Source organism: Anolis carolinensis, chromosome 3, assembly GCF_035594765.1.
Source record: "Anolis carolinensis isolate JA03-04 chromosome 3, rAnoCar3.1.pri, whole genome shotgun sequence".
In the NCBI taxonomy this organism is placed as follows: Eukaryota; Metazoa; Chordata; class Lepidosauria; order Squamata; family Dactyloidae; genus Anolis; species Anolis carolinensis.
In genome coordinates this window covers 222,839,471-222,865,030 of record NC_085843.1, presented here as the reverse complement: position 1 = coordinate 222,865,030, position 25,560 = coordinate 222,839,471, and the positions used below count along the sequence as shown (strand labels likewise).

At 42.2% G+C, this 25,560-nt stretch overlaps 2 protein-coding genes across 3 annotated transcripts in view; both read left to right on the top strand.

Moving 5' to 3' along the window:
* cdh23 (cadherin related 23) overlaps positions 1-25,560 on the top strand; it is a 669,485-nt gene that overhangs the window by 38,971 nt on the left and 604,954 nt on the right. The gene's annotated exons all lie outside the window — the stretch shown is intronic.
* On the top strand, positions 4,989-13,248 carry LOC134297762 (uncharacterized). The gene is given in 1 exon segment (XM_062976256.1): positions 4,989-13,248. A coding segment is annotated over 1 exon segment (5,316 nt). The 5' UTR covers positions 4,989-5,926; the 3' UTR covers positions 11,243-13,248.

Genomic DNA, 25,560 nt, shown 5'->3' with positions numbered 1-25,560 from the left:
TGTCTCACTTCTAGAATGAACACAAAGTCTGACTTTTTATTTTTATTGAAAGCGGACAGGAGAGTAAATAGTTTTCAAAAGCCCTCCAGGAGAAATTCCATACCAATCTAAGAAATAAATAGGTTTACTTTTTCAAAAGTGGTTCCTTTAAAAGCAAAATGGTAGAGCTCTTTATTGATAGAGGCTATATTCTTCATAAGCATACGTATTTGTAAAACTCACTGAAATCAATTTACTCCCCTGCAAACATGGTTAAGAGAAAACTTGGAAAAGTGCTAACACATGGCATTTTTCTCTGTCCTTTAATTCTATGCTGCCTCTGGAGCCCATTGTATGTTTTGATACTGTGCTGAATCACATACAGATTTAGGGCTAATTGATTAATTCGCTATGAAGGGTGGAGAAAACCTTTAAGGGGGGAAAGTCAAGTCCTAAATGAGGTAGCGACATTTTGAGGAAAAGAAACTCAGAAAATTATGTCAGCTCCCTAATGATTTCAAGCTGAGTTAAACATTTACAAAACATTCTGAACCATGTTCTAAAACCTCTTGCCATTTTCTTCTGATAGGACGACAGCTAGAATACTGGTTGAGCATCCCTTATCCAAAATGCTTGGGACCAGAAGCTTTTGGGATTTCATCTTAAGTTTTTTAGTTTTAAAATTCTCATATTTGCATATACCTGTATATGTGTGTGTGTGTGTGTGTGTGTGTGTGTGTGTGTGTGTGTATATATATATATATATATATATATATATATATATATATATATGATGAAATGTCATGGAGATGGGACCCAAGTCCAAACATATTCATTCATGTTTCATATACACTTTATACTAATCCTGTGTGTAATTTTCTACAATTTTTAAAAATAATTTTGTTCATGAAACCAAGTCTGAAAGCAAAGGTGTCACCATCTCAACCACTCATGTGGATAATTTTGAGTATTCAAGGATTTCAGATTTCCATATAAGAAAGGCTCAACCTACACTGGAATAAGATACAGACAACAAATGTGACATAAATAAGGTGGAAATAGTGCTTGCTTCTAAATATTCGCAAGTTTGCATGTCCATCACAGCCTTTTGCTGCTGAATTGCTGCTGATTCGTTTTTTTTAAAAAAAGAATTCTATATAAAGTTGATTTAACTTCCTGTTCAGAATGGCCCCTAGGCTTCCAATCCAGAGTCCACCCAACACTACATTATTAAATCAGCTGTTTTCAATTTACCTTCAGACTCCATTCATGAACCTTGAAGTGTTAAAAAATCCCCTCGCACTACATCTTGATATTATAGTAGTCAACAAAATATTGTCCCATATTATAGAAGACAAAAACAAAAAGAGCAACCCCTGGTAAAGCTCAAAACATTTAAGAACATAAGGGTAGAACATAAAGGTAGACAAAAAGAACTGCTGAATATGGAATCTATTGGGATTGTTAAAGCAGATAAAGGAGAAGAACCAACCCTTTGAGAGGAATCACAAATAACCTAAGTTAGAGGGACTTTCAAATAGGAATCTCAAATTTATCGGCAAGGAACAAAACACAGCTACATTGATGACAATGTTTTCTGCAAGCTGAAATACATATTTAACCCTGTGCAATCAGAAAGAGAGTGACAATGTAATTATTCATCAATTTTCCTCTCACATGAAGCAACAACTAATTTTAGCAATTTTCTCCCCTCTGCAAGAAAATTTTAGAAAAACAGAGATTATGAATGCTAGTCGCAATTCATAACATTTTCTGAACAAAACTTAAGACATGGTTGGGTTTTTTTTGCATACAAACCGACATTTTTTAATAGCATTTTCTCACAGAAAGTAATATTTCTGTGGAGAAATACTACTTTTTCTATAGTGGGAAGAAAATTGCTTCACAACTAATTCTAAAATAATATTTTGAAGTAACATTTCTGTAGAGAACTATTATTTTCACCTAAAATGGCTTTCCTGTGCATAAAATTTGTTTTCTGCATAAATCAGCTATGTAACTGTTTTTCACAGAAGGTATCTCCAGAAGTTTCTTCATGAGAAACAATTTTCTGTGTAGAAAGGTAGTCTTTCTGGAGTGTTTCTGCAGAAAATGGTTTTTTTCCTGTACAAACCAACCACATGAGAATTTTGTGAGGAACAAGTTCTGAATGGCTAGATTCTTACCAATTCACAATTCTTCTCATCAGGGTTTCTCAACATGCGAATAGCATGTTTTGACCATTTTTGAAATGTTCTTTCCATTCCTAGAAAGAAAATAGGTGGAAAAAGATCAGAATTGTGCATTTACATTTATGTGGCTTTAGTTTACTTTGATGGGCAAAGTTTTGACACAGACTCATTATTTCTTTTCAAAACACACAAGGAAGATGGGATATAGTGTGATATTTACTTTTCCTGGTAGACTGAAATTTATCCTTACCCATCTCCCATGATCTGGAAGTTTCTCAGACTTCCCTGCTCTCCTAATCAAAAAACTAAAAACAGGTCCACAAATCATACTCACACAATTAACATCTGCTTTACTACCAGGAAATTCAGAATTGAGTATTAACATCGCAAATCTAAACACTCACTTCGTTTCAATATAGTATTTACATTTCAGACTGTGTGTGTCAATAATTAATTTGTAAAACTGCTTAATTCATGACAACTTGGCTTGATTCATGAAATCATGACAGCATCTCCTAAACAATGAATTAGGTAAATTCACAGCCCAGTTCACAGGATCAGCAAGACCTGGACTGATTTATGGAATTAACAATATATTTGCCTAATTCATGAAGTGGTGTGATTTTATCTTAAGAGTCAGCCTCCTTCATGAAATTAGCTAACAAGGATCTAGATTTAATGAACTGTTGTAGGAGTATATACCAAGCACAGCTATTGGGTCATCTATCTCAATGTTGTCCCTTTGTAGTATACTGACTGGCAGCAGATCACCAGGGATTTATACAAGAAGCTACTATTTTGGACCATAGCTTCATGGACAGTGCCAGTCTCCCTGGTGACTCTGGAAACTGTAGTCTTTTTTTAAAAAAGACTTTTGACCTCTTCCTGTCCTATCCCAGCTTGCTTACTTACTTAGGTGATCCCTCGTAGTTCGAGGATGATGGTCCTCCATTTCTTGGAAGATGCCTGTGCGTGTTTTTTTTTTAATGTGTGGAGGTCAGTGCACGGCCGGTCAACACACAGTCTTCACAGATTGAGGTCCCAGCAGTGGTGTGATTAACACAACGAGAGTGGCTTCTCAGTCTGTTGCAGCCTTCTTCCGCCTTCACAGCCATTGTAACATGTACCATGTTATCCTCCGCCTGCTCCGCCATTGAATTCTTTGGGTCTTCAGATTGTGCTTGGTCTGGATCCTCCCCTATGGCCACTCCTGGGAGTGTGTGACTCCTGTGGTTGTTCCCGCAGGTTCACTGGAACATGCAAGCCCCCTCACCATGTCAAGGTGACAATCCATCAAGCACAAGACAGCTGTGTAAGTGAAATTGTTCAGAGATCCAGTGACTGAGAAGACCAGGGGTCATTTCACACTGTACAGTGATGACACTATGATTCCACTTTAATTGCCATGGCTCATTCTATGGAATCCTGGAGTTTATAGTTTGGTAAAGCATTAAAGAAGTTCCTAGCATAAGTTTCCATGGGCTCAATCCACTTTATCAGAAGCAAAAGTGGATTGTGACTCCAAGCTCTCATGAATTTGTTCTTCCTAGTTAGAGGTGCCATTGGATGCTAAAACGAACTAATACAACTATCTCTTTAAGTATAATAAACATCTTAATTATATAGATTGCAGCACAGAATGTATGATTAAAATCATACCTTCAGTTTTCTTACCTGTAACATCTGGTAGACCATACCTGTCCCAGATTTTCTTGCTACCAGCCTGATAACAGGGCATGGATATATTCTACAACAGTGGTTCTCAACTTGGGGTCCCCAAGATGTTTTTGGCCTTCAGCTCCCAGAAATCCTAACAGCTGGTAAACTGGCTGGAATTTCTGAGAGTTATAGGCTAAAGACATCTGGGGACCCCAGGTTGAGAACCATGGTCTACAAGATATTATGAAGGAAAGCTAGATGTGCTAATCATTAGTTAGCCTAATAGCTCTAATAGCCTTCAGTTAGGCCAGTTAAACTACATGCATATTCAAGTCTAGAATGAAATGTTTTGTTTATCCAAACCATAATCAATTTACTTGGGGTGAGGGTATTCTGGAAATTGTTATCCAAAAAGGTAACTCTTCCAAGTTTTGGGATTGCCACATCTGCATTTTATAACACACTTTCGTCCATGAAACTCACAAATTGGGTGATGTTGTGACCAATCTTTCTTGCTCTCCATCTAGCGTGCCTCAGAAGGTCAATGTGATGACAATATGGAATAGGGCCATTACCCTAAAAACCCGTAGGCACAAATGGGCAATCTCCAAAACAGTTGGTAGTATGAATGTAAAAGCTACTTCAGTGAGAATGTACATTTATGCACAGGATTGCCACATACAAAATAAAAGTTTTGGTTAGCTAGTCTGATTAACAGCATCTATCCACCATCTGGGCCGCATGTTACCTTTTTGGCTGGATGAAAGAAACTGGATTTTGGAAACTGTGATTGAGAAGCACATGCCCTAGTGTGATTCCCCCCGTTCTGCACACTGTTTTGTATTAGCAATCACATGTCCCCATAAATAGCGCAGAGAGAGGCTCAGAAGTAATTTAAGCCATACATGAGAAAATGCCCAGAGTTATGGAAAGGGACATTTCTCTTAAAGAGGGAGGTGATAGTGGATTAGCATGGAAGTACATTGCTAAGACCTCGCCAGGGAACTTGGCCACTTCCTACCCTCATTACATTTGCCTTAGGCAGGGTATATTAGTCTCTCTTTGCATAAATATTGAAATTCACTCAAGTTTAATGGGTGGGAATTGAGGATCTGTCAGCCAGAGGTGCCTGTTTTAAATATAAATGTGTAGAAGTGAGGCGGGGGGGGGTTAAGGAACCCCAGGAAATACCATATATGGGCAGAGATGGCGACAGCTAGCGACCCGGGTGCATAAACTCACAGAAACATGTGACTTCTGGGAAATCATGTGTTTCTGAAGAAATGAAAGCTATAGATAAACAAACAGAGCATGCGTACGCAGGCGCTCTGAAAGATTTGTGAGCACGGCACAAAAAGGGTGCAGCCGGCCTGCTGGTCAGCACAGATTGGGCAGCGTCACAACTCTAAGCCAATGAATTTGCTTGTGGGCGGGCATAACCCGAACCCTGTAGTGTGTATAAATGTTCACTCAGCATGTCACTGGGCGGTTCCCCTGGAGAAGCACTTACTTTGTGCTAGGGGGACCCCTAGTGGCCATTAGCGAAATAAAACTGCTTTCTGGGAAATTCCTTCAGTTGTCCGTCTTCAAAATTCCTCCACTGCGCCAACAAGAACCGTAGCACGAAGGTTCCGCTACATTTTCTGGTGACCCCGACGTGATTTTTTCCTATAAGACGGGCCAGGAGATTTGGAGACGGATCCCGTTGGCGGGACGGCCTCAACTCAGCGGTGGGGGCCTGAGGCAACTACCGTGAGACGAGAAGGGGCCCCTGAATACTACACGACCGGCTGCGGTGCTTGCCTCTGATTGCCAACGCCGACTGACGGTGAGAGCTGCAACATCAGCGAGGTTCCACAGAAACCGGCTAGGAGGAAAAGGATCCAGGGGAAAAAGCCCAGGGGCGAAGGTTGGTCCGACGTCTACAGAAATCTGGCAAGTATAGGGGTTTGCATGAGATATTAAGGGAACGCCAGCGCTGGGAGGGACAAAAAAAAGTTCCCAGGGAGGTAGAAAGGGGTTCTGTCTTGTGTTTCCTGACGCATGCCGTGAGTGGCCGGGTGCCCAGGCCAGGACAGTCCCCTCTATTAGGCAGGATGGGAGGGAAAAATTCAAAGAGCTCCACTCCCTTACAATGCATCTTAGATAATTTTGGCTCTTTTGCTAGCAGAGCCGTAGCAGGGAATCCAAGGGACCTAAGAGATTATAGACTGAGAAATTTGTGTCAGGGAGAATGGCCAGATTTTGGTTTAGGTTGGCAAGTAGAAGGAACGTGGGATCTGAAACTGATCCGAACAGTGGAAGAATATTGTGCTGTGAATCATCCGAACCAGTGGGTCTATATTGCTACGTGGGAACGGGTAGTTAGAGAAGATCCAGGTTGGGTTCGACAGTGCAGGAATGGCAAATGTATGGTGGTGAAGAAGGAGGGGAAAAAGAAGGAAGTTTTCCAATCCAATGAGGAGGACTACCCAGATTTACAGTTGAGTGTACAGGCTAGACAACAGGAATTATTGCCGCCACCCTTGCCACCGCCCCCCCCACCCCAGGGAACAGCCCCCACACTAGGAACGAGACCCCCACCCTACTCTTCGGAGTCAACCGAAGCGGCCAAGAAACACTATCCTAGCCTAGAAAAATATCAGGAGGAAACAAAGGAAAAGAAGAAGTCACAACGGATGCCCAGTGGTGCTTCTCCGGCACAAACTCGGAGACATGGAGCTCCGGTGTGGTCTGGTGATTCACCGACCGGACCGGCCCTCCAGATGCCCTTGAGAACGGTGCCTGTGATAAACAACAGGAATGAGATAGTTCAAGCATACCAGGTAGTGCCTTTCAGTAGTAGTGACATTTTGAATTGGAAAAATAATACTCCACCTTATAGTGAAGAACCCCAAGCTATGGCTAGGCTATTGGAAGGGATTATGGCAACCCATAATCCCACCTGGCAAGATTGCAGACAATTGTTGAATATGTTGTTCACATCAGAGGAGAGAAGAGCAGTGTTGAATAATGGGGTAGCCATAGCCCAGGTTGGTGCCCCACAAGATGGTGATGCAGCCGAGTGGGGAGCACAGAGGTTTCCTGTGGAAATAGATCCCCAATGGGACACCGCAGAAGAAGGACATTTGCAGAGACTGAGAGGATTCCAGCGTATATTGGTAGAAGCGGTAAAGAGGGGCCCGCCGCGACCCGTCAACATTGTAAAAATTCAGGGAGTGGTACAGGAAAAATCTGAGTCACCAACAGCCTTTTTGGAAAGGCTGGAGGCAGCATATAGAAAGTATAGCCCGTATAATTTGGAGGATGAAAACGGTAGGAGGGCGATTCAACAGTCTTTTATCAGTCAAGCGGCTCCTGACATCCGGAGAAAGATTCAAAAGCAACCAGGATTTCTAGGAAAGACTATGAATGAATTGTTGGCACTCGCAGATCAAGTTTATATGGCGAGGGACCAGGTAGAAGAAGAGAAGAAGGACAGGAAGAAGAAGCAGGAATACCAAGCATTAGTTACCATGATGGAACAAAGTGCAAGTGGACAGAGAGGAAGAGGAGGATATGCCAGAGGGGGACAAGGAGGAAGAAGGGGGCCCCCTCGGAGGTTAGGTCGAGACCAATGTGCTAAATGTAAGAAGTTTGGACACTGGAAAGGTGAATGCCCAGAAGGAAGAGAAGGAAGAGAAGGAAGTCAGGAAGGACCGAGAGAAAGAGGAAGGCCTGAGAGAGGAAGAAACCCAGGAAGGGGAAGAGGGCGTGGGAACTACGTACCTTTTCCTGCAAGAGAGGTGATAGCTGCAGCAGCTGTGATGGAAGAAGAATGGGAAGATATGGATGGAGGAGAGGAATGAGGAAGCCAGGCTCTTGTTTTGTTGGACCCCGGGGAGCCGATGGTCACACTTGAAATCGGGGACCAACAATTGGACTTTTTAGTGGACACAGGTGCCGAAAAATCAGTAGTAAATACAAAAATTAGTCCACCAACTCGGGAAACTACGAAAGTAATAGGGGTGTCTGGGAAGACCCAGAAGTGCCCCTTCCTTAAGGAACGCACCTGCAATCTGGCCGGACATCAGGTCAAGCATAAGATGTTATATCTCCCAGACTGCCCAGTCCCTTTATTGGGAAGGGACATTTTATCAAAATTACAAGCTCAACTCCAGTTCATGAAGAATGGACAAGTGGAGCTATCATTTCCCATGGAAGAGGAATGGAGACTGTTTCAAGTTAGGATTTTTACTGAAGAAATACAATGGCCATGGCATGAGACTCCTTTAGTGTGGGCAGAAGATAATCCTCCAGGATTAGCTAAATATGTTCCACCGGTGGTGGTGGAAGTGAAAAGAGGAATGGGGCCCATATGCAAGCCACAGTATCCCGTCAGTCGAGAGGCAGTGCAGGGGATCAGAAAGCATCTAGAGCGACTTCTGCAGCATGGGATATTGGTACCATGCAGTTCCCCATGGAACACGCCCCTGCTCCCAGTCAAGAAACCAGGAGGACAAGGAGAATATCGCCCAGTTCAAGATTTGCGGGCTGTAAATCAAGTCACCGTTCCCCTAACCCCGGTAGTGCCAAATCCATACATCATGATGAGTCTAGTACCAGCATTTGCCAAATGGTTTACTGTATTGGATTTAAAGGATGCATTCTTTTGTATTCGATTGGCCCCTGTATCCCAACCGATCTTTGCTTTCCAGTGGGAATCTCAGCAGTCAGGGCAAAGGACCCAGTATGTTTGGACACGCCTTCCTCAGGGGTTCCGGGATAGCCCGACCATTTTTGGTCAAGCCCTGGCCAAAGACTTACAGGATTTTGTAATACCTAAGGAAGAGGGAATTTGGCTTCAATATGCAGATGACCTGCTTATCGCTTGCCGGACACTAGGGGGCTGTAAAGAGCATACTTTGAGATTTCTCAAGACATTGGAAGAAAAGGGTTACAAAGTGTCAAAGAAAAAGGCCCAGTTGTGCTGTCCCACGGTGAAATATTTGGGGTTCCATCTGACCGAAGGAAAGAAGATGTTAGGAGCTGAAAGAAAGGAAGTTGTTTGTGCCATCCCCACTCCCAGTACCCGGCGACAGGTGCGGGAATTTTTGGGATCAGCAGGATATTGTAGACAGTGGATCCCCAACTACGCCGTGTTGGCTAAGCCACTGTACCAGGCTACGAGAGGTGGAAGAGAAGATCCATTTGAGTGGACAGAAGAATGTCAACAGGCATTTAAGGCATTAAAAGAAGCATTGATGTCATCTCCAGCATTAGGACTGCCCGATTTGGAAAAACCATTCACTCTGTTCGCTGCAGAGCGGGAAGGAACAGCGGTTGGAGTATTGACCCAACCACTAGGTTCATGGCAAAGGCCGATTGCCTACTTGTCAAAGCAATTGGACACAGTGGCTCGTGGATTGCCACCTTGCCTGAGGGCTGTGGCAGCATCAGTAGATTTAATCAAAGAAGCGAATAAATTGACCCTAGGACAGCCACTGACAGTTAAGGTGCCCCATAGCGTTAAGGCACTGTTAGACATTAAGGGACCGCGCTGGCTCACAAGTGAGAGGTTAATGAAATATGAGGGATTGTTGTGTGACAACCCACTGGTGACCCTGGAGACTTGCTCCACTCTGAATCCGGCCACCTTGCTCCCGACTCCAGGAGACACCACGATCCATCAGTGTGCCCAGGTGATGGATGAGGTATTCTCCAGTCGACCGGATTTGAAGGATGTGCCACTAACTAAGGTGGACGACACTCTGTTCACAGATGGAAGCTCCTTTATGGAAAATAATCAAAGACACTCAGGTTATGCGGTTGTTCGGTGGGGGGGAGAGACGCTGGAAGCAGAGTCACTGCCCCCGGGGACTTCTGCCCAGAAGGCCGAATTGATTGCCCTGACCCGAGCGTTGGAATTGTCAAGCGGAAAGCGGGTTAACGTCTACACAGACTCAAAATATGCCTTCACCACCCTCCACGCACATGGAGCACTGTACAAGGAGCGCGGGCTCCTCACGTCTGGAGGAAAGTGCGTGAAACATGCTGGAGAGATTGTGGATCTCCTGGAGGCGGTTTGGAAGCCAAGGCAGGTGGCTGTGATGCATTGTAAAGGGCACCAACGTGGAGACGATCCCGTAGTGCAAGGAAATAGGCAGGCTGATCTGGCAGCCAAAGAGGCAGCTAGGCTGCCCTATATTGAACATCAGGTAATGGCCCTACAGGTAGAATTAACTGAACATAACATTACATATACACCAGAGGAAGAAGAATGGGCCTTAAAGGAGAAGGGTCAGTGGTCAGGAGAACTCATAGTGATGCCAGACGCCCGTGTCTACGTCCCTAAGGACTTGGCATGGCACTTAGTCCAACACATGCACCAAAACACACATTTAGGAAAAATGGCATTGGCAAATCTGCTAGGACGACAGTTGTATATCGATGGATTACATAGCCTAACGGCAGCAGCAGCCCGAAGATGCTGGACATGTATCAAAAATAACCCCAGAGAAGGACCCCTCAAGCCACCAGGAGTCCAACATGTGGGTGGGGTACCCTTTGAAGCTTTAGTCACTGACTTTACAGAAATGCCCCCATACAAAGGATACAAATATTTACTGGTGTTCGTGGACACATACACAGGATGGGTGGAAGCTTACCCTACAAGAACTGAGAAGGCTGTAGAGGTGTCAAGAGCTCTAATGAAAGATGTTATTCCCAGATTTGGCATACCCTTAGAAATTGGATCAGATAATGGCCCCGCATATATTCAACAGGCTGTGCAAGGATTATGTAGAATTTTGGGCATAAAGTGGAAGTTACATTGTGCATATAGACCCCAATCTTCTGGAAAAGTGGAAAGAATGAATAGGACATTAAAGGCTCAGCTTGGGAAACTTTGCCAAGAGACAGGATTGCCGTGGACGGTGGTTTTGCCCATGGCATTATTAGGAATCAGATGTACACCACACAAACGGACAGGACTCTCCCCTTTTGAAAGACTCTATGGACGACCCCCTTTGAACTTGAAGGGAGCCTTAGAGACAGGAGCTGAGCAGCACCTCATAGGAGAGAAACAGACATTGGCCCAGGTTCAGGCTTTGGGCAGACAAATGCAGCAGTTAGAAAAATACATTTCTGAATTGAACCCACCATTCCCTACCACACCTCTACATTGTTTTTCACCAGGTGACGAGGTTCTGGTCAAGGATTGGAAGATTGAGCCATTGGGACCCAAGTGGCGAGGACCCTATGTTGTGCTCCTGTCTACCCCCACTGCAGTGAAGGTGAAGGAGATTAAGCCGTGGATACATTACACCCGTGTAAAATTAGCACCTGAGGAGTGGCGGACGGAGCGAGTTCCTGGTGAGGACCTGAGACTCAGGATCATCCGGCAACTCCCTAAGGGGTCAACAAGGCCATGAAGCTGATCCCTTCGGGTGCAACGGAGCGTCGGTGGTCAAGTATGTCGCAGCATGGCCCAACAAAGGCGCTCTCCGGGAGATGGTGGCTAGACATTTTGAGAGGAAAAAGTGGGAGACAAGCTATGAGGAGGGGAGGAAAGCGCACTGTGTTTGGTATATTATTTGTGCTGAGTTTTATTCTCTCTTTTGGAAAAAGAGCACATGGGAATTGGATAAAAGAACATGCCAATTATATGTTTGAGCAGCACGGGAAAGAGGTAGCATTAATATATGAACACCCCCTCACCGTAGGAGATTTTTCATTTCTTCCCGATTTAATTGATGAACCACAGATTGTGTTGGAGGGATTGTCCAAGGCTCAGGAGGGTCCACCTACCGTGTTTTCTAGCATACCGCAAAGGATAAATAAAACTCGGTTTCGACGGTTTAGATACCATACCTCCACCAGGGGTTTGTGCTTCTGTTGTGGAGGATCGGGAATATGGAATTCTGAGTGGAAACACTGGGGAACTAGGCAGGCGTTCTTTTCCCGATTAGGCAATTATTCCCATTGTCGAGACCGGTTCTATCTACATGGACGATTTAATACATCTTATGTCTCACGATTAAATCTAACCGCAACCGAGTGGGCTAGCATGTATCCAGATTATCCCACATTTAGTGTGAATGATTCTATTGAGGGCCTAAAATCTTATATGAACATACTGCAACAATTAACCCAACTGAGCCTAGGTAAAAGCCTCTGTCCGTTATGGCAAATTAGGGATCCAAATCTATGGTTTTTCTTTGATAAATGGGCCACAAATTATCACCCCGGCAACTACCAGTGTGTCGGTGTGGGTTATTTGACATTCCCAGTTCAGGTCTTACACAAAGGGCATCAGCGCCTGAAACGGGACATTGTGCAAACAGGCCCTCTAGGACCAGAATGCTCGGATGAGGTCATTATCAACAAGGCCCTGTCAGGTTCAGAAGCCTCCCGTGTAGGAGGAGGCCTGATCACAGGCTTGTTGACACTGGGTGCTTACCCAGGGATTGTAGCTCAAGCAAACCGTAGAAGTGTTCTAGGCCTGACTTGCCGCCTTGAAAAGTCCATAAATGCCACTGGTAAAATTTTCCGGGAAATCCAGTCTGAAGTAGAAGAAATCAGCCAGATGGCCCTACAGCATAAGTTGGCCCTTGACTACCTACTGGCGGCCAGAGGGGGGTTATGCGCCATGGTTAGAGGACGTTGTGTAGTGAAATTTCATAACTTGAATAATACTATTGAAGATGACATCGAGTCATTACAAAAGTTAATTTACAATAATGTCCAGGAGATAGAAGGTTGGTCTCCCTTCTCCTGGGTGACTAGCTGGTTACCCTCAATAGAATGGTTGAAGAACATATTGTTGGTAGGGATTTTAGGATTGTTCATTGTTCTCATAGTTATGTGTTGCACTCCAATAATGATGCAAATGTGTACTAGGTGTGTCACACAATCTTTACCTGAAAAAAAGATAGCCATACTCCAAGCCAAGCGGGATTGGATGGAACCATAATGCTTTGCTTCAGCTTTTGTACATGCGCTTCGCAAAAAGAAAATGGGGGAGTGAGGCGGGGGGGGTTAAGGAACCCCAGGAAATACCATATATGGGCAGAGATGGCGACAGCTAGCGACCCGGGTGCATAAACTCACAGAAACATGTGACTTCTGGGAAATCATGTGTTTCTGAAGAAATGAAAGCTATAGATAAACAAACAGAGCATGCGTACGCAGGCGCTCTGAAAGATTTGTGAGCACGGCACAAAAAGGGTGCAGCCGGCCTGCTGGTCAGCACAGATTGGGCAGCGTCACAACTCTAAGCCAATGAATTTGCTTGTGGGCGGGCATAACCCGAACCCTGTAGTGTGTATAAATGTTCACTCAGCATGTCACTGGGCGGTTCCCCTGGAGAAGCACTTACTTTGTGCTAGGGGGACCCCTAGTGGCCATTAGCGAAATAAAACTGCTTTCTGGGAAATTCCTTCAGTTGTCCGTCTTCAAAATTCCTCCACTGCGCCAACAAGAACCGTAGCACGAAGGTTCCGCTACATAAGAAATGAGCAACTCTATCATGGGAGAAGAATGAGCACAGCAGCATTAATTGCACCATTGATGAGATTCTTTTGTTGCTGAAAACCTGCGTTGTTACATGCCAAAGAATCCTTTAGCTGAATGTCTCCCAATTTTCTTGAAATAATAAGCAGCAAGTAAATATTATATTAGTCCTCGGAGTGTCCTATTAATGTGAAATGGGATTGGACAATACCTTCATTAGGATCACCACTGCTGTTGTGGTTGGGTACCTTCAAGTCATTTCTGACTTATGGTGACCCTAAGGCAAAACTGTTACAGGGTTTTCTTGGCAAGATTTCTTCAGAAGGAGTTTGCCACTGCCTTCCTCTGAACTGAATTACTTGTCTAACGTTATCCAGTAGGTCTCTGTTTGATATGTTAACGGTGGACTCCAGAGTCCTAGTCTATGACTCAAATCACTACATCACTTTGGCTCTCAAGCATCAGTCATAGCCTCAGAAACTTTAATTGCCATGATTCTGAGTTCTACGGAACTCTTAATCATGCTATAAAGTGATATAGCATAGGTGGTACAAAATATTGGAGAATAGAGAACAATATTTTATTTTGTTCATTAAAAACATTGTTATACGCATTACATTAAAGGTTAAGGTTTTCACCTGACATGAAGTCTAGTCATGTCCTACTCTGGGGGTTGGTGTTCATCTCCATTTCTAAGCCGAAGAGCTGTCATTGTCCGTAGACACCTCCAAGGTCATGTGACCAACATGACTGCATGGAGCGCTGTTATTTTCCCACTGGAGTGGTACCGATTGATCTACTCACATTTGCATGTTTTCGAACTGCTAGATTGGCAGAAGCTGGGGCTAACAGTGGGATCTCACTCTGCTCCCTGGATTCGAACCAGCAACCTTTCAGTCAGCATGCTCAGCAGTTTAACTCGCTGTGCCATCGGGGGCTCCACGCATTACATAATTGTGCTAAATTTGTCATTCAGGAAAAATCTCTCTCTACATTGTCTTGAACTTCATAACAGAAGAATTTGATCCTCATTAAGATTTTAATGACATTATTTGATGGCATATTTTAAGAGTTTTTGTTGGCTTACATTAGGTTCAAATCTTATTAGGTGGAAAATGAAGGAAGATGGGTTAGACTCTCCACTTCTGAGTTTGAATAACCGTAAGATACGACGCAAAAACAAGTTTAAATTAATAACTAGATAAAAATGCTGCCTAGATTTCTATAAAAAAGTAAGTTTTAAGAGTCGCAAAACTCAATTGGAAGCTGCTGTTTATCAGGGAAAATGTCAAATCACTTTCTAACTGGGATTCAAGTGTGTATTTTCATAAGACTTAAAGGGGTAATGTTTTTAACCAGATTTCTTGCTCCTCACTGTCATTCTTCATCATTTCATTATAGTCATCACTGAATTCATGTATACACATTGCATATTGGCCATGAATTCGAGAAGAATCCAAGTAACAGTTAACCAGGTAATATGGCAAAGCAAATGGAAAGAAAAATGTTTTTTTGGGTTGCCAACTGCCTGCAGAATGCCACCGCAGACATTAAGCTCTTCAGGAGGGGCTTTCTTGGGAATCCTGTGCAATATTCTTTGTCATGGTTAGGTTATTGAAGGACTGGTTGATGGAGTTTTATTGTGATGCTTTGAATGATGGTGCTGCTTAAAGTGTTTTAATGGTTGGTTCCCTTGAGAGCTGCTTTTTTTAATTGAAAAAGGAAGGGAGGAGTTGTGCAGATGCTTGCGGAGAAAATCACATAAATAATCTCTCTCTTCGGACTAGTAAAAAAAACTATGGATTCCAGGGATGAATGCGGGTGTAGTCATGGCTATGCAGACCTCTATCTCTTCTGGACAAGCCAATGTTTCTCCCACAGTCCAGTTGATAGGCAACCAACCTGTCAATTTATCTGAAGGCAACTGTCTAAAATATTTATAAGTAAAATGAACTGACAAATGTCTATTAATTGTGACACACCAAATATTACTCCCATCATTCCCCACAATCAGTCAGGCTTCCTGGGCCTCATCAGACACTATAGCAGCACTGCAGTTTGACATCACTTTAAATGCCATGGCTCAATTCTATTGTTATCAAGAAATTAGACCACAGAGTTAGGAATTATGAGATGCGGCTCCATTAAAACATACAGCATGCTCACTTTACATTTTCCATTTTACCCTGTAATAACCTCTCATGAATTTCCTTGTAATGTTGCCTCCCCACACCTCGGACTTCTGGAAATGATTCCCCCGAATTCTTCCACAATGAACCAGGAGATTCGAGGGGGGGACACAATGGGCGGGGGGCGGGGCGGTATAGGTCTTTTCCTGTCTCACATGATAATTATCTGAGTTACCTCTGGAAATGTTTCCTCTCCTATGCTCGAAGCCAGACCCAACCTTTGCAACACCCATTGAGGCAGTCGCCACCTTAATACACCTTAAGTTTATTTGAACTGACACCATTGTACCAACTGGAGCTAGAAGACTAAGCCCATTATCGATTGCCCCACTGCATTCCTTTTTGATTGTGCTCCTCTTGTGTGTGGCTCAATAAACAGACACAAGCTTCAGAATAATCCAATAATAGCTTGTTAAAATTGGCAAGAACCAACCAGCAATGACATCAGAGGGAATCCTGGACCAACCACACAATAGATCTTAGGTGGACAGTTTCTGAAGACACCATAGGTATCTTGAATAGCTATGGAATTCTGGAAGTTGAAGTTTTGCAAGGTCTTCATCCTTCTCTGTTGAAGAGTGCTAGCGTCTCACCAGATGATAAATGCCATGTTTCCATAGTATTGAGCCATGGCAGTTAAAGCGGTGACAAACTAAATTAATCTTATAGTGTAGATGCATCCTTAGAGTCCAACAATGACATTGTTTTAAAGAGTGCCATAACAGGCAACTGGCCATTATTCAGAAACATAAAACCCTAGATCTCTACACTGTCTGGAGTAATTATTTCATGCCCACTAAAAGAAATAACTTCTATTGCATGGCCTTTGTGGAATAAAACAGGTGAAACCAACAGTTAATCGTTGTCTTCCTTAGTTGAAGCGTGGTGCCAAATTCTTAACAACTAGCAATAAGCAAGGTAAAATATAGGTGCAGTCAGTACCAGAATGGGAGCAAGGAAGACATGAATGGTACCTTTGCCTCATTGTGACTCCCAAATAGCTTAGCATGGTAAGACAACTTCTGCCCATCTGGGCCAGTTGCCACTCTTCCATGTTCATGTATGATTCATATAGTCCACATTATTCAGCCAGCATTTTCATTTGTTTTTAATATCACTGTGGTTCTATAAAAAGATGATGCTATAAAACCCAAAAAAAACTTTATGTCCAGGCACAATTGGTAGTTTAGCATTGTGGGGGTAATTCTCTTCTAAACAGGCAATTGTTTTCCACAGCAGCTGATGTTGCTGCCAAAATAAGAAAATTTGTTTCTTTTCTAAAGGCTTTTATGTGTATAGCTATCAGCCAAAAGAACCAACAGCCCTGATTAGTTTTAAAAGAATATTTTGGATGCCAGGTTCCACAAGAGAGAAACCCAGCTTTTAAACATACATGCTAATTTTATGGAGACAGGCACAACCAAGAGAGAGAGGGAGACGAAGAAATAGGAGATGGCTCCTGAAGATATTTTGACGTGCAAATTGTTCTATGTTTTTAAACAAGCAAAATAAAAGGGCTGCCATGTGTGTGCTGTAGACAAAGAAACCACTAAACCATACTAAGGAAAAGCTAGCTAGCAGAAAAAAGTGTGCTATTCAAACTCTTGTGTATAATATATTTATAGATATCAAATTATGGAAAAAAAATATAGAAAGCTGCCTTATATTGAATCAGACTTTTGGAGCATCTAGCCCACTATTATTGCTGACTAGTTGTTGCTGCTTAGCAGCTCAGGCAGAATGAAGCTCAACACAGATTGCCCTCTGTATCCACAGATTCTGCATCCATGGATTCCACCATAGATAGCTTCAGACAGACAGATATAAAATCCAATAAGCAAACCCTAATTTTGAAATTTTATATAAGGGACACCATTTTACTTTGCCACTATATATAAAGGCATTTGACACTCCATGGATTTTGGTATCCATGAGGGGTCCTGTAACCAAATCCTGGAACTCTCTGCCTCGGAGTGTGATGAAGGCTCCTTCTTTGGAGGCTTTTAAGCAGAGGCTGGATGACCATCTGTTGGGGGTGTTTTGAATTTTCCTGCTTCTTAGCAGGGGGTTGGATTGGATGGATCATGAGGTCTTTTCCGATTCTATGATTCCCAGCTGATAGCAAGGGCTAGTGTGGTCTAGTGGTCTCCCATCCAAGTAAAAGTCTCTTACTTTTGAAATCAGACGAGGTCAGATGTCCTCAGGGTGATGATTATGGCACTAAAGTCCCTAGCAGGAACTTCTCAATATTATGCATACTTATTTACTTAGGTGATCCCTCATTATCCGAGTATGATGGTCTTCCAAGTGTTGTAGTGTCATGGCAGTGGATACATAGGTGACTGTGGAGCTCTATTCTTGATCAGCATGTTCTTCCACAGTGAGGGTATCAGTTTCCAGGTGGAAAGTGGTCCCGATAAGGTATGGCTTGACATGCCTTCCTCTTGGCATGTTTCTCCTTTTTATCCTCTATTTGTGCCTCTTCAAATTCCATAGCACTGCTGGTCACACCTGACCTCCACTTAGAGTGCTCAAGGGCCAGGGCTTCCCAGTTCGCGGTGTCAATGCCACAGTTTTAAGGTTAGCTTTAAGTCCATCTTTAAATCTCTTTACCTGTCGACCAACATTCTGTTTTACCTACTTGAGTTGGGAGTATAGTAACTGCTTTGGGAGACGATGATTGAACATTTGGGCAACGTGGCCAGTTCAGTGGAGTTGATGGCGAAGGAGCATTGCTTCAGTGCTGGTGGTCTTTGCTTCTTCCAGCACGCAAACACTTGTCTGCCTGTCTTCCCAAGAGATTTGCAGGATTTTTCAGAGGCAATGCTGATAGAATCGTTCCAGAAGTTGAGTGTGATGCCTGTAGACAGTCCACGTTTCGCAGGCATATAGCAGGGTTGGGATAACAATAGCTGTAATGTTTAGATAAATGGACAGAAAATAGATTGTGGGGTTGCAGTTGTTAGCTTAATTAAAACATTGAACTGGTGCATGCTGCTGTTTAACAGGATGGCAGATTTCATGTTACGGACCATTTAGAAAGGAGTTGGAAATTAATCTGCTAATACTATAATGTCATTATATAAATCTCTGGTGTGACCAAACTTGAATCACAATGGATATAGTTTTGGACAGGGCATTTCAGAAAATTTCAGAGTTCTTTCATTTACAATGAAAAGGTGTGTGCAAAGGGATTTCGTAAAACCTTAGATCAGTGTTTCTCAAACTGTGCTCCTCCAAATGTTTTGGACTTCAGCTTCCAGAAATCCTAGCTAGTTTACCAGCTGTTAGGAATAGCAGTAGCTAAAGTCCATTACATTTTAAAATGCTCTGCCTTTGAGACCAGAGAGACCTTTGAGAGAAAGCAAAGTTGGTAGAATAAGTTTTCATACACTGGGCACTGCAATTTGGCACCATTTCAACTGCTATGGCTATATTCTATGGAATCATGGAAGTTGTGGTGAAGCACTAGAACTCTTTGGCAGAGAAGGCTATAGATCTTGTAAAACTGAAACTCCCATGTTTCCATACCACTGACCCATGCTTGTTAAAGTGGTGTCAAGCTGCATTAATTCTACAGTGTAGATGCACACATAGCCTACTGTCTCAGATGAGAAAGAATGCTATGTCTGAGGTTCTCTGATGTTATTGAGTGCTTCAAATTGTCTCTATCTTATGGTGACTCTAAAGCAAGCTTATCACTGGGTTTCTTGGCAAGATTTGTTTAGAGGTGGTTTACCATGTTCCTCTAAAGTTGAGATATGAGGTTCCATGGCCAAATGGGGATTTGAACCTTAGTCTCCCAAAGTCCTAGTCCAACAATCAAATCACTACCTGGCTCTCTCTGTGGGGTTTTAGCATAGAAAAAAGCAAGTAAGGACGTTTAAGATGTGTAACCTTATATGGGAAGTGGAACATAGAAAATTACTTTTTCACTATAGTTCCCTGAAGCCCTTAGCCAGCATAAATTCTGGAAGTTTCCAGAAGTTACATTAGAAAATGGAACTTTTCCAAGCTGTGTGAGGAAGTGCACAGGGAGAAGATCCTGTAATCTACTTATGTTGAATAGTGAAACATTAAGAAATCAGACCTATAAGCACTTCATGCAAAATCCAGTTAAGAAGAAAGTTTACTTCACAGTGAAATCTAACAATTTAAATGGTTTGAAAATAAAATAAAAACAAGTTAATGGCTTTCAGTGGCTAAAAGTTCCAATGGCTATGCATATTACCATCAATAGCAGAGGCAGTATGTTTCTGAGTATCAGTTGGAAAAAGAAATGAACTGGCAGATGGTATTGTACTTAAATCCTTCTTATGGGCTCCCATTGTAAGCAATCCCTGACTGGTGATTGTGGACATAGCTTTCTGGAGAAGATAGGCCTTTGGGTCTGATCCAGCAGGGTTCTTCTTATGTTCATGCAAAAGTACTTTAGAAGAAATGATCTTAGAACACCCAAAATCAATTTCTTCAAAAACACACATGCCCATTTATTTACGTTACCACTTAAACCTAGGGCCACAAGATCAAAACATTCTTAAAACCTTTTGTCACAGTGTGCTATAAAATGTTATGGAATTGCAGAAGCCATGGAGTGGGTGATAATGCCTCATGGTCCCTGCTGTGCATAAGAGATACGCACTTTAAATTGAAGATTAACACTACTTTCCCCATATATTGCTTGCCTTTTCTGAAAGATAAAGTGGCAAGCCTAATTGATACTCATTATTGTGATGGCTGATGGTTCACGGCAGACACCCTCAAACTCCAGGCTTCCAACTCCCAGAATCCCTGTAAATTGGGACCATCTAACATGGGCTTCTGAGGGTTGGAGGCTGGAATTTGAAGATCCTCGGCTTACAGAGTACATGCCCTGCCAAGTACTAATTACACAGGAATATTCAGAAGTGGTGAAAAAGTAATTAATTTAAGCCAGTGCTGTGAGACATGAAGTCCTCCTAATACCCAACATCAATTCCCATCATCCCTTTATTCATTTAAAGCAATGGTTCCCAAAGTTCGGTCCTCCATATGTTTTAGATTTCAGTTCCCACTATCCTGAATCTTGTCTAAGTCAGCTAAGGCTTCTGGGAACTGAAGTCCAAAACATCCAAAAGGCCAAAGTTTGGGAATAAATTTAAAGCATTTATTCACCATTTTGTAGCAAGAAGAAGAGAAGAAGAAATATCCTCCAGTGGCTCAGGAACTTCCATTCTTCTTGTCCTGGATATATGAGTAAGCAACCCCTGAAGGGTGGAGTATGAAATTTGATGAGACTCTGGGACCCAGTTATGCTTTCCCTAGATTTCTGGATAGCAACTGTCACCAGAAATTCCTTTCAGCAATTTTGGGTGTTCATCCCTTCTAAAGAAAGAGAACATGGCTTACTTACTTAGGCAATCCCTCATAGCCCAAGGATGATGGCCCTCCAAGTGTAGTGTCTTGGCAGTGGATGCGTAGGTGGCTGTGAAGACCTATTCTTGACCTTCATGTTCTTCCACAGTGAAGACATCGGTTTCTAGATGGAAGGCGGTCCCGGTCAGGGTTGGCTTGATGCACCTTCCTCTTGGCACGTTTCTCCCTTAAGCTCTCCATTGTGTCTCTTCGAATTCTGCAGCACTACTGAACATGGCTACTGTACTTTCATAGCCTCCATCCAGATTAAGTTATTGTAACATGTTTTATGTGAGGTTCTCATTGAACCTTATTTTTAAACTTCTGTTAGTTCAACATGTAGCTTATGTCTGATATGAGCAGCAAAGGAGCAAATGCCATATTGATTGTATCTTGATTATTTCAAATCAATAATCAAGATACAAAGTATTTAAGACTGTAAATGAACTTTTTTGGCACATTACGTAGGGAAGGGACTTTTAATTTACCAAAATCCATGCACACAGCAGTTCTTAGAATAAGCCTTGCACTACTGTCTTATTTTAAAAGTGGTCATAATATAAGCAAAACATTATTGGTAACAGTGCCTTCCATCTGGAAATTCTGCAGCAAGGAAACCCACCAAATAGATTCAGTTAAGACCCCTACTCTTTGCTCCCTTTTTTCTGCAAGTATTCATTAGGAAAATAAAACAGAGCTTCATTTAAGTCAACTTGTGGGTTTTTAAACAGACCAAATATCCAAAAGGCAGCAGATTCTATTTGATTTTGGAAACTAAACAGGGTCAGTTTTGGTTAGTACTTGGATGGGAGATTGCCAACAAATCCAGGTGCTTTAGACTGCATTTCACAGGATCTGGTAAAGCCTTACACAAGAGTATTCCTTACACAAGAAACCCTTATGAAATCCACGCAGTCATCAAAAGTCATCAAGCAACTTGAATATGCATGAATTTTGATAGCTGATTGTTTTCTCTCTTTTTTTCTTCTTTTTTATATTGAACATTTTAAAGTTGATTTCTTATAACAGTTTTTTTTTATAAAATTGTTATTGTTGTTCAATGATAAACTTATATGTTTTGCAAACTGCCTTGAAAATCTTTTTGAGGTGATAGACAGACTATGGAAATAACCCTGTTTCCTGAGCAGGCTGACGTACATCACTTTCTGATTGAAATAAATTGTGATTTTTACATTCAGTTGTCTGATATATCTAAAGCCAACAGTTATTTGAGATGCACCTAAGGCAGAAAATCCAAAAAGCTCCTCTTTTAGTAGAAGAAGGGCAATAATAATCAAGTAAATCACTAGCCATTTGTTGTCCTTGTAAGACACCCCAAACTTGTTGCTTGAACTAGTTATCTAGTTCCTGACTAAAAGAAGAATGACCCCTGTTTCAGAGCATTGCTGGGGTAAGTATTCTTTTAAAGGTCGGTGTGAACATTCCATAATTCTAAAAAAGACAGCTGTTCTTCCTTATGGCAAATAACTAAGCAGAACATCCTTTTCAAGTCAACACTCAAATGGAGAAGAAAGGAGATCACCCGAGATAACTTTTTTGGGGGCTGTATATGTGTAAAGCAACAAGGGACAAACACAAATAGTTACTTAACGTCAATAGACTCCCTTACATAAGCATACTATAGAAATGAAGTCATCAATGTAGTCATTATCACAGGAAAATAATCAAGCAGTGTTTATTTTCCAAAACGAGCGCCACAAACTTGTTTGCAATCCCTGTCTCCTAGTCCCAGATGTCTTTAACTGAGTTGTGCTTTCTCAGTGGATATGAAGATGCACTCTGGGTCTGGACCAGAGATCTTGTCTCCTTTGCCTCACACATACAAGGTCTGAGCTGAGCCTAATGTTAAGTTTTGATACTGGATTCTTAAAAACAGAAGCATACAACTCTTTCATAAAATAGAAGTCTGGCATGGGTGAGGAACTTCAGGGTCTGGGGTCAAATCTGGCTTGCTTGGGATCCCTTTCGACTCTTTTGGCTTCCAATTCCCCTAACATAGAGCCTTTCCACACTGCCCCTTTATCCCAGGGTCTGATCCCAGATTATCTGTTTATTCTAGGTTATCTGGCAGTGGGTACTCATATACTGTAGTTTAAAGCAGATAATCTGGGATCAGATCAGATCATAGCTTGCTTTCCGAATGGAGAAATGGAAATGCCTCTCCTAATTAGATAGCCAATGTGATGTAGTGGTTTGAATGTTGGACCTAGTACTCTGGAAACTAGGGTTCAAATCACCATTCAGCCATGGAAACTCATTGGGTGACCTTGGGCAAGTCAAGTCACACACTCTCAGCCTCTGAGAAAGTTAATGGGAAATCCCTTCTGAACAAACCTTACCAAGAAAACCTCATAAATGATTGACCTTAAGGTAAGTTCACTTTATGGCCTCCATAAGTCCAAAATTATTTGAAGGCATGCATCAACAAATGTCAGCCAGACCATTAAGCTAGAATACAATGGGTTATTTACATCCACAGGCACTGGATCTGTGATTTCTACTGATAATGGATCATCACGCACCATATTACACCATGTAACACAGTTTTGGTTCCTGGGTTATAGATGTCCTTTCCTAAGTGGTTCTATCATAAAACATGTAAAAAGTCAATTAAACTACAAAAACTTTGTTTTTCTAGACATAATACAGCACATTTTGCTCTGGTTTTTCAATGAATATCTCAAGTTTCAACCAATTCATAGTTTGTGGCAGCCACAAAACAAAGTTTCTGCAGTATGACAACAGGTTTCAAAGTAAGTACCATACAATTAAACAGGAAATAACACTTTCAAACCAGGAACTGTGGGTTTTTTTTAAAAAAAATGTGTTTCATAGTGTTATTAAATAGCAGTGTATAGAATCATAGAATCATAGAGTTGGAAGAGACTTCACGGGCCAATCCCCTGCAAGAAGCAGGAAAATCTCATTCAAAGCACACCCGACAGATGGCCATCCAACCTCTGCTTAAAAGCCTCCAAAGAAGGAGCCTCCACCACAGTCCGGGGAGAGAGTTCCACTGTCGAACAGCCCTCACAGTGAGGAAGTTCTTCCTGATGTTCAGGTGGAATCTCCTTTCCTGTAGTTTGAAGCAATTGTTGTGTCCTAGTCTGCAGGGCAACAGAAAACAAGCATGCTCCCTCCTCCCTATAACTTCCCCTCACATATTTGTACATGGATATCACGTCTCCTCTCAGCCTTCTCTTCTGCAAGCTAAACATACCCAGCTCTTTAAGCCGCTCCTCATAGGGTTTGTTCTCCAGACCCTTGATCATTTTAGTCGTCCTCGTCTGGATGCTTTCCAGTGTATGTGGACAAGCGGCTGCAGCATCTGCAGGTTTGAATTTTTGCTTGGGGCCCGGGGACTAAACTGCATGTTGGTGTTTTTGTTCATAGCCTTTGGATTTGACCATTGTTGAAATGCAGACCCTAAGAGCTTTTTTGAAATTAGATTTGGCCCTTGGGCTGTGTTTCTCCATCCTTGCTCTAATAGACATGCTATTCAAGGTGTGGGTCTTTTCCAGATAGAGAGATGGAGTGATTTGGTGAGCTATTCAATTCCAACTGATGCTACACTCCTTTCAAAAGCTTCAAATAACTCTCTAATCTTGTAAAGAAACGCAGGGAAAAAACCCTGGCCTTGGTCTTTTGTCTTCCACATTTGTTGTTTTTTGTCATTAAGTGGATTGTGACTAATAGTTATCTTGAGAAAAAGAGACCTTCAAATTACCATATTAGAATGTGTGACACAATTTTTGTTCTGGGGTTATAATTGGTTCTGTCATAACAACATGGAAAGGGTTTATTAAATTGCAAAAACTTAGTTTTTTGGGACATCCTGCAGCACTTTCAGCTATAGTTTTTCATTGAATATCTCATAGAGTCTCAAATAATTCCACATACGCGTATTTACTTTGAGTCTAATATTGCCATCGAATCTAATGTGCATATCAATTTTCAAAAACCTGCAACCAAAAAAAAAAGAAAAAAAAGAATTTGCTTGTGTATGTAATGTGCAGCAACAAAAAGTGCACTATTTGTAATTTGACCTAAAAGGTGTGCATTACACTGCTTGTTTGGAATTCCTAATTCAAAAACAAAAGTGTTAGAACACCAAAGCTTTCAGCAATGGAAAATAAAAACCTGGGGTGCATCTATGCTGTAGACTAAATCCACTTTAACTGCCCTGGCTCAGTGCTATAGGCTCATGGGGGCTGCAAAAGAATGATGATGCTGATGATGATAACAACTTTATTTTTGTTTCCTGCCCCATCTCCCCGGAGGGACTCGGGGCAGCTCACATGGGGATGAAGCCCAGTACACCATGAAATACAGTATCAAATGCATTTAAAACAAGAACATATAAAACAAGCATATAAATAATAAAACATAATGAACAGTAGACAAGGCACTGTTAGGGTATTCGATGGGGTCAGGCGATGTGTGCAATCATTCCAATCTCTGGAGCTGGGCCAAAAAAAGTGCAGTAGATGGGGATGGGTGGGGACATTGGAGAGGGATAGCGTGAAGTATGCCTGCTCAGTCAAACGCACACTGAAATAGCCTCACCAAATTACAAATCCCAGCATTGCATAGTATTGAACATGGGAATTAAATTAGAGATGATATCCCTCAAA